Raw genomic sequence first — 12,794 nt, 5'->3', positions numbered from 1 at the left:
ATTAAAAATTTTTAAAAAAATATTTGCCTTCAAAACAGTCTTCACCATTTTCATCTTACTGTCAAGTTATGTCTAAGTGTAGTCAAAGCATTGTCTTGCTTCAGCAACTGGTCATTCAGTGAATACTTACTAAGTTCTTGCACCTTGCCTGACTCACTGAAAATAGCAAGACAAATAAGGCAGAGCTCCTTTCCTTCAGGAATTCAGTGTGGGAGGAAGATAGAGAAGTAAACAAATGATTACAGCATGTACAAAGACCCTTTGGGGGCTGAAGGAGAAATCAATCTCTGCTTTGGGGCTTCACCGAGGAAGTACCTGAATCGTGTATTGAAGAGTGGTCAGGGATTGGTCCGGAGAGAGGCTATCAGAGGTGCACAACAGCATGGCAAGTGTGGACGAACGGTGACCAGTTTGGGGTGCATATGGCGGATGGGACCAAGGTGGGGAGCAGTAGGACCCGAAGATGCTCTGGGCCGGCTAATGAAGTCTTGTCGTGTGTAGGAGGCCGTGCTCTTAGAAAGACAAGTACCTGGAGTAGGAGGACTAGAATGGGGAGAGACTGAGGCAGAGAGATGAATAAAGAACTTTTTGCAGTATTCTACACAGGAAATGCTAGGGACTTGAATTAGGACAGCAGCAGTGAGAACAGAGAGGAGGAAAGAGCGTGAAGATAGTTTAAAGACAGAGATTGGAAAGGGTATATGAAAAATCTCACGTACTGTCTTGGGTACATGCATGAGTGGTACTTAACAACCCTCTAAAATAAGAATACATAAATGAGCCCACATGGGATTTCTCACCTTCTGATCTGTGCTGGCTTCTTCCTCTGCTATGATCTACAGAATTGAGAGTTGTAGACCCTCTGAGTGCCGGCTAGTCAGAGTTTTCCTGTCATGTGTTGTGTAGTTAAATTGCCCAGAACAAAGAAATAGAATGTGTGCATTGGATTTTCTGATTTCACCTGGTGACCTAGAGAAGATCATTAAACCTCATCCTCTAAGAAGTACTAAATGCAAGTACAGAGTCTGGGGAAGTTTTCGGTGTTTATTGGCTTGGAATGGATACTGTATGACCAGATCTTGACTGATTGGTTTTCGTTCCACCCGTAGAAGGCACTGGGTTCTGTTATTTTAAAACCTTCATATTTTGACAATACTTAAATAAATGGAGGCAAATGACTCCATGATGTCAGCTGAGGACAAAGGGTATGTCTGAAACAACAATAGACAATTAACAGGTGTGTGGTAACGTGAAAGGGCCCATCTTGCTAAATGTGAGCTCATTTGGGGGTGCCTGGCTGGCTCATCAGAGGAGCATGAGACTCTTGATCTCGGGTCCTGAGTTCGAGCCCCACGTTGGGTGTAGAGATTACTTGAATTGAAAAAAATAAATAGGGACGCCCGGGTGGCTCCGTCAGTTAAGCATCAGACTTCGGCTCAGGTCGTGATCTCGCGGTCCGTGGGTTCGAGCCCCACATCAGGCTCTGTGCTGACCTCTCAGAGCCTGGAGCCTGCTTAAGATGCTGTCTCCCTCTCTCTCTGCCCCTCCCCCACTCACACTCTGTGTGTGTGTGTCTCTCTCTCAAAAATAAGCATTAAAAAAAATAATAAATAAATAAATATTTTTTTAAAAATGTCAGCTCATTTGGAAGAAATAACCCGAAACTCTTCGCTCAGTTTACTTTCAGGGTCTTGGGAGAGTGTGTCGAAAGAGCCATGGAAGTGAAAGCGGGCAGCAAATTGAAGATGTTGATAGTGCTGTGTCAGCTAACAACAAGTGGGCTCATTTAGACCTCACTCCGCCCTGGGGCAAGGAAGGGCTTGTCCCATTTAGAATCCTGGGTTGGACAGTCTTCTGGTTTCTCTTTGGGTGATTCCATAGCACATCATTTTTATATTTAATTGAGCATATATGTGGGCACACACCCCCTCCATGCTAGCTCTGTGGGAATGCTGAGTAACAATATGAACAATCATAACAGCGTTTATTGATCACCTGCTATTTGCCAGACACCATTCTAAGACCCTTTCATGGATTAACTCATTCATTCCTCATACAGCTCCATGAAGTAGATATGATTATTAGCTCCATTTGACAGCTGAGGGGATTGAAGCAAAGAAAGATAAAGTAACTTGCCCAAGAGCACCCAGCCGATAAAGTGATGGAACCAGGATTCGAACCCAGGAAGGCTGTCTCCAGAGCCCATGTACCTAATTATAGTAGTTCCCTCTTGTTAAAACACCTCCCTAGGGGCGCCTGGGTGGCACAGTCGGTTAAGCGTCCGACTTCAGCCAGGTCACGATCTCGCGGTCCGTGAGTTCGAGCCCCGCGTCGGGCTCTGGGCTGATGGCTCAGAGCCTGGAGCCTGTTTCCGATTCTGTGTCTCCCTCTCTCTCTGCCCCTCCCCCGTTTATGCTCTGTCTCTCTCTGTCCCAAAAATAAATAAACGTTGAAAAAAAAATTTTTTTTTAAATAAAAAAAAAAAACAAAACACACCTCCCTAAAGAACCTGGCTCAGTCAGAACTTCTTTTCATTATTATTATTTTAAAAATGTTTGTCGGGGCGCCTGGGTGGCGCAGTCTCTCTGACCCTCCCCCGTTCATGCTCTGTCTCTCTCTGTCCCAAAAATAAATAAATGTTGAAAAAAAAAAATTAAAAAAAAAATGTTTGTAATGTTTTATTTACTTTTAAGAAAGAGAGCGTGAGCAGGGGGCGGGCAGAGAGGTGGCGGGGGACAGGATCCAAAGCAGGCTCTGCACTGACAGCAGCGAGCCCGACGCAGGGCTCAAACTCCCGAACTGTGAGATCGTGACCTGAGCTGAAGTCCGCCACTCAACCGACTGAGCCACCCAGGCGCCCCTGGTCGTCACTTTCTCCTTGAGGCTCATCTTGGTTCCTCACCCCACCTTCAGAGATGGTGTAGGTCATTTGCATACTTTGTACAAAAACACATTTATTATTTCACATCTGTTAGCATTACGTTCATTGCACAGGTGGTTGAGTATTTGTAACCTTCTCCCCTAGCAGGCCCGATCTTCATACTCTGTATCTACGCCTGGCGTCTGGGTGGTCTTTGGCAAAGAGCGGGTGTTCCATAAACGCGACTTGTGTGGAGTTGGCTTGACTGGGACACACAGTGCTTGTCCTCAAGGAGCTTTCAGTGTACCTGGAAAAGAATTTCCGTCTGTGGGAAACAACTGAATAATGAAGAAGTTTAAGCTAAGGATACAGCACAGGCAACAGGTGTTTTCGGATTTCAAAGAAGGGATCAGTTGGATTGATGGCTTCTCCAGCTACATAGAATCTACATGAGTAGACAGATCATAGCTGAGAAAAGGAAGAACACTAATCAGAATGTTGACCTGAGGTGGCTGTGAATGAAACGCTCCTATTTAAGGGAGAGCAGAGTCGCACCAGCAAATATGTATAATCCTCACAAGACCGCTTTGCACTCTGTCTCTATCGTCCCATGTGACTGAGCCCCTGGAGGGCAAGGACTTTTTTGCCAATGGCAGGGATAGTAGCTGGCACATAGCAGTAAAAGTATGATAAGTTAACGTTTATTGGATCCTTATTACATTCTAGCCAGTGCCCTGATCGAATGGTACTAACTCAATCTCTGCTTCTTGAAAATTCGTTTGTTGACTTTTGCCATCCTGGGAAGGTTAATGACATCTAGGGAATCTTTGATTATGTAGGCCCTCTCTGGACATGATCTTAATTCTGCAAAAGCTGCACAACACACAGCAGAGTCTGAGCCCGCGCCAGAGACTAGTGGAGACTAGGAATCGGCTTGTTCGGCGGCAGGCTGGCCCAGCATTCAGGACAGGCCACCAGTCTCTGGAAGAAAGAGATACAGTGGTGGACAACCAACAGCACAGTGGAGTGGACCTCAAAACGATACACGTGCCCTTAATTCCAAGCCAAAGGGACTGAGCCCACTGACCTACTTCTTTTCCTACTTAAGAGTCTAAGATATGTTCACAGGTGGGGCCGCTCGTAGACCCAGCCGTAGGTTACTTGGTAGGAGAAACAAGGCAGGCATTGGCATAAACACATACTGCAGAAACTATGCAGTTGGAAACTCTGTAACTAGATAGCCTTAGCGTTTCAAACTGCAACTCCATGTTCTTTTACACATTAGGGAGGCCCCCACATCTCCCCTGTACCAGCTCAGCCCGTCCAAATACGCTGTCTGGAATAGCAAGCAAAAGAAATCTGGACAGTGCAATAAGCATTTCGAGCAGACAGTAAATATTTGCGAAGTATTTTCTTCAGATGCTGCTAACTTGCAAGAGAAAAGTACTTTTAGAAAAATGTTCAGGCTTAATTGAAAAAGCACACAGTAATCAACTTTTTTTTTCCCAGCTGGCATAAAACTGTCTTACTGGTAGCCAAATTTGGGATGCCTGAAGACAGACAAATGACTAATACCAGGGCTGTGTGTGGCCAGGACCAAATGTATTTTCTTACCACAAGACCATGTCTGGACTCTCCTTTATAATTACCACACGGCCTACTATAATTGTAAAACTTATATTTACTTCCTGCATTTGACATGTAATTCAGGGTCCCAGGCCGCACCCCGAGCCAGAGTGAAATCCTCTCTGTTACTTGCTTAAAAGCTGTAAAACCATTATTGTGTGAGGATGTGTGTGTGTGTGTGTGTGTGTTACCGTGTCTGTTAAATACATAAAGTACATCCTTGTGAAAAATATGCCCACTCTTGCCTTGTCAGATGAAGCACTTTACTAATCAGACGTTTATTGAACACCTACTCCTCCATGCCAAGGACACTTAGACTCTAGGAAACATCAGTGAACAAGACAACAAAGTCCTCGCTTTCCTGGAAGAGAACGGGGGAGGGGGGAGGGACATACCAGAAAGCAGTACTTTGCGGATACGTGCAGTGCATAGTCACAACCGTGTCATGTGACTGAGCACGCTTGGGTGGCCTCTTTTAGCTCGGGACATTAGAGAAGGCCTCTCCAGAGAGATAACATTTAAATCGACATTTTAAAATGACAAGAAGGAGTAGGAAAAGCAAAGATCAGGAGAAGGAACATTCCAGTCAGGTTAGTGTATAGACCCAAAGATGGGAAGGAGTGTGGCATGTTCCAGAAACAGAGAAAAGACCAGTGTGAGTCAAGCGTGGTGGGTGAGAGGGAGACGTGTCAGGGAGGTTGGCTGTGAGCGCCACTCATAAGGAGCGTGCACGGGAGCATTGCGACCCTGGTCAAGGCGGAGATTCTAGGCAGGAGGCTACGGCAGAGGTCTGGGCGGGAGGCCATGGTGGTTTGGACTGGGATGTAGTAGAAATCGAGAGAAGGGGCTAGATTTAGATTTAGGGAGTGGAGTTTAGAACCAGTCAACAGAACTTGCCAATGGTTCAGATGTGAGGAACGAAGGAAAATGAGTCAGTAAGAATAATTCCAGTAGCATCTAGAAGGATGATGGCTGACTGGGGCAGGCCGAAGACAGGGCTGCTTAGCTCCTCACTCCCCGTCAGAACTAACCATGAACCCACATCTAGGGGTTCAACAGTGTGCCCTCCCTACCCCCTAACTTTACATCACTAGGGAATATTCATAGACTTTTGGAATTCCTCGATTGTTGACTTAATTACTACCTCAAGCATTTCCACGGCTTCTCTTTCCTTTTCATGTTCATTTTATGACATCCGAAGAAGTCACATTCGAGTTACTACCTCATACCTGGACACATCCCTGCTGGGTACTCTGTCAAAAGTGTTAGGGGCGCGTGGGTAGCTCAGTTGATTAAGCATCCGACTCTTGATTTCGGCTCAGGTCATGATCTCACAGTTTGTGAGTTTGAGCCCTATGTCAGGCTCTGCATAAAAAAAAAAAAAAATGTTTTTTTTAAGTTTTATCTTTGGATCAGCGAAATCAGTGTGACTGATATTTATTGCCAGATGTGGCCTTTTGTTAGCACATTGTAGATCCCGACGTTAATATCACTTTCTATAAATAAAGATTTCGGGTGAGGAAATGTTCTATCTCAAGAGAAGTTTAGCTCTTGAGAATCTTTCTCTTTTTAGACTCTCGGGCCGTGGGCTATTACTCACCGCATGGCATTCTTCCTCAGTCTTACTTTTGTTACCTTCTTTCGTGATCACGGATGTTGATAGCCACCTACAGTTTCTGAGTTCCCCACTCAGCCTTCCTTAGTGGTCGGCATTGCATTTGAGTTGTGCTTTCTTGCTTCCTCTACCTTTTGAAATTTAAAAATAGAAAATAGAAAACAAACCCACAGTCTTTCACATTGGCTGAATTCTGTTATTCATCTCACAGATTTTCTGATGAATTCCACAGTATAACATATACGGTCAGAAATCTGTTGTCAGTTCAGAATGAGCCCTGTAAGAAATGGACAAAGAGGGACCTTAATTTTGACTACCCAGCACATAATCAGAAATTGGCCGTAGCTGCCCACAGGAGGAGGCTTTGGAGAGTGAATTAAAGAGACAGAATGTTCTTAGCTCTGCTTCTAGACTTTTCTTCTTACTTCTCCAACTTTCCTGAGCCATTGTGAGCAATCAGTGGGTTGAGAAAGGACTCCTCTAGGAGTCTAACTCCTGCTCCGTGAATACCAGCAGGTCCTGGGAGACCCAAAAACCCTTCATTGGCCCCATCCCACATCACAGCAAACATACGAAAGCAGGGCAGCCTCCACATTAAATATAATTTTATTGCTGACAAAATTTTTAAAAAAGATTTTCATGGTTTTGCTTTGGAAATAGGTTGGTCACAAGTGGCTTATTATTGTCTATTTATCAGAAATTATTTTAGCATACTTGGGAATTACGAAGTTAAAAACCTAAATCCAGCCTGCATATTGCTTCCAAATGAAATATTTTTGATTGCCAAGTCAGCAATTAACGAAGTTAACCTAACATTACATTTTGTAGACCTTTATCATTTATTAATTCAGCTTTGTAGTTAGCCTATTGTGAAGCCAACAAATAGTTTTCAGGGTATCAGACATTTTTACAGCCCTTGAAAAGTTAGAAGGCCCCGGGCTCCATACGGTTAAAAATGCTCTGCCCGGGAAGTCCTAAGCTCTGAGGTCTCCACTCTTGCCTTCCTCAAGGAATGAGAGCTGCTTTCAGGGACATTTCTCTAGGAAAGTACAAGCTGACGTACAAATAACAGTAGTCTCCTAAAACAAGGTGAAACCCCTACAAAACAAAACAAAAAACAGTAACTGGAGGCAGAATCCCTGGGTGGCAGCCATTAGTTCACTGGGTGACCTTGAACAAGCACTCTGTGGCCCTTTTCCTGGCCCCAGTAGTACTTTTCTGGACAGACACTCCATCTGGCAGAGGTAGGAGGCTAGGGCCATCAGTTCTAGGAACTGAACGATGTGCAGGACCATCCTAACCTGAGACAAGGGTTTCCCTCACACCGTGAAAACAAAGCAATTTTCAGTGTCGATGTTATTTTGCCAGAATGAAGAAGGAAGGGAAGGAAGAAGAGAGTAAGGACAGGAAAGGGAGCAGGGGTATGGGGGGCAGGGGAGGAGGAAGGAAGGCACCATCAACACTTGTGTTTAAAGAGCTATTGATCTTTGATGTTTGTGCAAAATGACGTCTCCCTTCTCCAGAAAGAAAAGCTTTCACATGAGAGACTTAGTCTCATTATCCTGTTCAGAAGCCACCCAACATCTCAGTGAGGGGCAAGCGTGACGAAATGAGCAGAACATAGATTTCAGAATCAAATAACCTATCCGAAGGCAGCCCTACCAGGCATGTGTTCAGCAGTTCTCAAAGTGTGGGCCAGGGACCCCTAGGGTTCTCTGAGAGCTTTTTGGGTACCCATGAGGTCAAAACTGTCTTCATAATAATACTAAGATGTCCCTTGTCTTTTTCACTATCTTTCCGTAAGTGTATTTTTCCAGAGGCTGCACAACGTGATATCACGACAGACTAGATGTATACACACATATCAAAGGCTAACTATCTTGTCTTAAGCCAAACAGTAAAGATATTTTCAAAAATGTAAAAACAATGCCACCTTTTATCTCTAACCCTTTTTTGTTGTTGTTCCGGAAAATGTAATTACTTAAGTTGTGTTTGCTTAAGTAATCTCTACACCCAACGTGAGGCTCAAACTTATGACCCCAAAATGAAGAGTCACATGCTCCCCCCCCAACTGAGCCAGCCAGCCGCCCTGGAGTTGCTTTTTGTTTTAATGAATTAATAAATGCATATTTTTTAAACCCTCAGTCTTAATATCTACTATGGCAAATATTGATAACTATAACCCCAAAGAAATTTTGGGGGGTCCTCGATAATTTCTAGAAGTATAAAAGTGTTCTAAGACCAAAAGGTTTGAGAACCCCTGAGCTACCTAGCAGTAGTAACCATTTATTATTGAGTGTCTCCTTGTGCCAGGGGCTGTGCAAAGCATACTACATTCTTCGCCTCTTTTAATCTTTTCACCAGAGCCATAAAGTAAAGGCTTTCAAAAAAGATCTTGCCAGCCCAAGGTCCCTTAGCTGGAAGTGCAAGAGATAACCAGGTCCTTCTGACTCCAAAGCCACACTCTTGATTACTGGACAGTACTCCCTCAGAAATTAATTCTCTGTCATTTTGAAAAAGCTATTTCACTGCTCTCAATCTGTTTCCTGATCAAACATGGGCAGAATCCTACCTACCCTGCAGGATTCTTTCAAGAACAAAAGAGTTAACGTGCATCCAAGTGCCCAGCAAGGTTCCCAGCAGACACTGGGAAACAGTTAACCTCCTTCCTTCCGTTCCTTCCTGTCCTTGGCACACTGTTAGACCAACGAGGCTCAGCGACTTCCCTTTTTCCCTCTAGATGGTCTTCAAGCTGACAGAGAGGTTGATGGAACAGAAGGAGTTGATGAAGATATGATTGTGACCCAGAGCCAGACCAACTTCATCTGCCCCATTACACAGGTACCATCTCCTCCTCCTTCCCAGAAAGACAAAGAGGCAAAAGACTCCTATTTGCTTTTTAACTTGATCTTACATCCAGGGTAAGGAGGGACGAAAGGAGAGTGATGAGGTCCAAGAGGAAAGGTCCAAGACTTTTCAGGCAACCATGCCCTGAGGGATCAAGGAAGAAATTCTTGACCCATAGGCCAACTGACATCGGAGCCATGCACGGTCTCCCTGCCTTTTCCTCTGTGGCCATCTGCCCTAACAATTATCTAAAGCCATGAGATGGGGAGCTTAAACATAGGAAGCCCCAAGATGAGGAAAAAACAGTGCCAAATAATTCGGTGACTTGGAGAAGTTACTGGAAGTGGCTCATTATCATTCCTAAAAGCTGAATGTCTCCTTGATTGCAGGTGGAAATGAAGAAACCGGTGAAAAATAAAGTGTGTGGCCACACCTATGAAGAGGAAGCCATTGTTCGCATGATTGAGTCCAAGCACAGGCGGAAGAAAAAGGCCTGGTGAGTCGATGCAGGAAGGGAAGTGAGCCTTCCCAGTGGTGGTCAGTCAGAGGTGGTATGCTCACGCTAGAGGAAAAGATACTTAAATGTTCCCCCCCGCTAAAGCCCATTCACCTCCCTCAGAGTATAAACATGGAAGCTGGCTTTCTGGAAAAACAATACATGTGGGAAAAATTAGTAGTCTGTTCCGGAAGAAGCTAAAGAAATTTCAGCCACACCTTCGAAACAGGAGAGAAAGGACTCGGGTGGCATGTTCATCATTAAATAAGAGGAATTTTTATGAAATTGTGCTATAGCCTGAAAAAAAAAACAAAGGAGGACTCTGATACTGAAAGATTTCTTTTTCCCATTCCGTGTATACTCACCCAAGAAAGAATGGCAGTTTTTTTTTTGGGGGGGGGGGGTTGTTTGTTTGTTTGTTTGTTTGTTTTGCATCCTGCAGTACAGGTAATTTGTTTAAGATGTTCTGAGATAAGATTTGTATCCAGAGGTCTGATCAAGATTTAATTGTCAGGGAAAACCTTTCGCATCTTTAATTACTTACATAGCTTCCCAAAAGGTTCAAGTGAATTTTTGGGTCACTTCCGTGAGAATTTTTTTCTTAATTGGGATGTTTGGAGAATCTTCCTCTTACACCTGTTTTATATATATTTCTACCCCCCACCTGTACATTCCTACCCCTCTGGTGCTCAACCTGGGAGGACCATGGCTGTGTTCCTGTGACAGTATGGAATCCTGAGTTGGCCCAACTAGCTATAATTCAGTTTGGCATTTCTTGTGCTCTTATCACAGGTTTGTCCTAGGAATGGAATTGCAGGTGTGACCAGGTCTCAGTGGACTTTTGATAACAGTCACTTTGAAGTGTAGCTCCCTTCTCCATCACCCAGAAATTTGCTGGTCCAGACCCAGAATTGGAATTCCCCACCACTCCTCCTGTGGGTGTGGACTCAGAGATAGGGTATTTGAGACTGTACATAATCTTGATGGTCACTAAGTCAAGTCATTTACCCTATTTACTCTAGAAGAATGGCCAACCGGTTGCAAAATTGAGAGCATTCGAGTACATTTTTGAGTCCCAGTCGAGACGTTGTATTTCCCTAGTCAACCTTCCAGATTCCCTGTGAATATAATTTCCTTTTGCTTCTGAACGTCTGAGCCTTCCCTTTCTGCTGACTTTTTTTCTGTGTTCGTTCTCGGAAAAACAAACTGTTAGTTTGTTAAAATGATAATTGCTAAGAACTGCTATTCCCAGATAGTCCCATTTCACAGCTCGTCTGTCTTAAAGTTTGTGATCTTCTTCCCGGGTCAGATGCGGGAAGGGCGGGCACTGATAGCAACGTGCGTTTTTCATGAGCCTCTGGACGGGGAGAGTGACTACAAGACCCGGCTCACATTTAAATGGATCTTCTTAATTACCTGTTTGACTCTCTAATATCCTTTAGCTTTTTTTTTTTTTTCTTTCGAGGTATACGTGCTATTTGAGCACTTGAGTAACATTTGTCATTTAGAAAAGTTTCTTTTTTCTGTCATACCTCTCTATAACTTAGGGCAAATTCTGCAGATTCTCATAGCTTAATAATAACAGTTAAATCCAAGTGGAAGGAATGCGGGAGAGTTACAGAGAAGGTACTGTTTTGACTGGGCCTTGAAAAAATGAGAAGGATTTCAATTTTGTGTTTTAATTTATTTTTGAGAGAGAGAGTGTGAGCAGGGGAGGGGCAGAGAGAGGGTGGGGACAGAGGATCCAAAGCAGGCCCAGCGCAGGGCTCGAAGTGTGAGATCGTGAGCTGAGCCAAAGTCAGATGCTCAACCGACTGAGCCACCCAAGCGCCTCAAATGAGAAGGACGTCGGACAGTGGTGAAGAGTCCTTCTAGCCAAGAGGCCTGCCCCGTTCAGAGCCTGTTCTCCTTGGTGATCAGAAGGAGCGGTTGTAGTTACTGTATGTTAGAGGGAAAATAGAAGGATGCCGTAGACAATAACACTGAGGAGAGTGGTATAAAGATTCCCTTAGAGGCGTCAAAGGTTGGGATTTCATTAGTTTCCTCGTCTATAAATTGGTGGTAATAGTTGTAATGGCCTCACTGGTATGTTTGAAATTTGAGGAAGATCTGCGTGAAGTACTTGAAAGCCCCTGGTCCACGGCAAGACTCGGAAGACACCATCACCACCACCACTATCCTTGTTGCCATTATTCTAGAGGCACGAGACAACATTGCAGGGTTTTGAGGGAATGAGGTGAGTCAAGCTGGAGTTTAGGAAGTCACTCCAGTACAGTTCAAGGGATGGATTAAAAAGGCGTGGGGTAACAATGTCAGTGAGGATGCCTTTGCAGGAGATTAAGTTACGGTGATGGGAGCCTGGCTGAGGCAAGAGTCACAGGTATCAGGGAACGAGAATGGGGCCATCACGGAGGCACAGCTGGCAGGATTTGGCAACTGAGAGTCGAAGGGAGGAAGGAGTGGAGGGTGACTGTCGATTCTAAACCCGGTGTCCAGGGGCGCCTGGGTGGCTCAGTCGGTTGAGAGACCGACTTCGGCTCAGGTCGTGATCTCCTGGTTTGTGAGTTCGAGCCCCGCGTCGGGCACTGTGCTGACAGCTCAGAGCCTGGACCCCACTTCAGATTCTGTGTCTCCCTCTCTCTCTGCCCCTCCCTCACTCATGCTCTGTCTCTCTCTGTCTCAGAAATAAATAAACATTAAAAAATAAAAAAATTTAAAAAAATAAATGAATAAACCTGAAGTCCTAGCAACACAGCCATTTGGAAGTGTCCAGGGGGTGCAGAACACGTGGCGTTTTGGACCAAGGAGAGAGCTCTGAGCTCGAGATGTCGTTGTGAGGTTATTGGTACAGAGGAGCCCAACCCCAGAGGGGCAGCTCGGGGCACGTGACAGCTGACTGAGAGCAAGGACAGGACTGTGACCTGGCTCCGGGCAGCGCCAGGCCAGCCCTGCTCTGCCAGCCTCACCCCCCTCAGCACCCGCCTCGGGGCCCCCACATGGACCTTCAGAAAGGCGCTTCCCTCATTAATGAAAAGAGAGTCCGAGGAAGAAGACCCCAGTGAAGCCGTCTGAGACGTAGCCAGGCGAGAGAGGAAGAAGATGGGGGGGCTCTTATCGCGGGAGCAACAGATCACCACTGCCGGGCCTCTTCATCACCTACTCCAGAGCTTCCTGAGTGAGCATGAAGTATTGTCATTTCCCATGATGCATGTGAGCGTGACGAGCAGTTCTGGGTCCCCTTTGTTTAAAAATGCCTGTGACACATCCAGTTTGAGACATCTCAGTTCTCCCTCCTAGATGGTTCTAGTTTACATCTTGTTAGACTGCGGTTCCAGTCCATTTCCTTACTG

The 12,794-nt window shown here is 45.1% G+C and overlaps 1 protein-coding gene across 2 annotated transcripts in view; it reads left to right on the top strand.

Annotated features, from left to right (window-relative positions):
* Positions 1-12,794, top strand: part of NSMCE2 (NSE2 (MMS21) homolog, SMC5-SMC6 complex SUMO ligase) — a 214,381-nt gene that overhangs the window by 196,272 nt on the left and 5,315 nt on the right. For both annotated transcript variants that reach the window (XM_030303518.2, XM_032591905.1), the window contains 2 exons: positions 8,842-8,942; positions 9,338-9,444. In XM_030303518.2, coding sequence (XP_030159378.1) covers positions 8,842-8,942; positions 9,338-9,444 — 208 coding nt within the window. The remainder of the gene's footprint in view (positions 1-8,841; positions 8,943-9,337; positions 9,445-12,794) is intronic.

This window comes from Lynx canadensis, chromosome F2 (genome assembly GCF_007474595.2).
Source record: "Lynx canadensis isolate LIC74 chromosome F2, mLynCan4.pri.v2, whole genome shotgun sequence".
In the NCBI taxonomy this organism is placed as follows: Eukaryota; Metazoa; Chordata; class Mammalia; order Carnivora; family Felidae; genus Lynx; species Lynx canadensis.
Note: the sequence above shows the minus strand (reverse complement) of the source record. Positions and strands in the feature narration are given on the sequence as shown.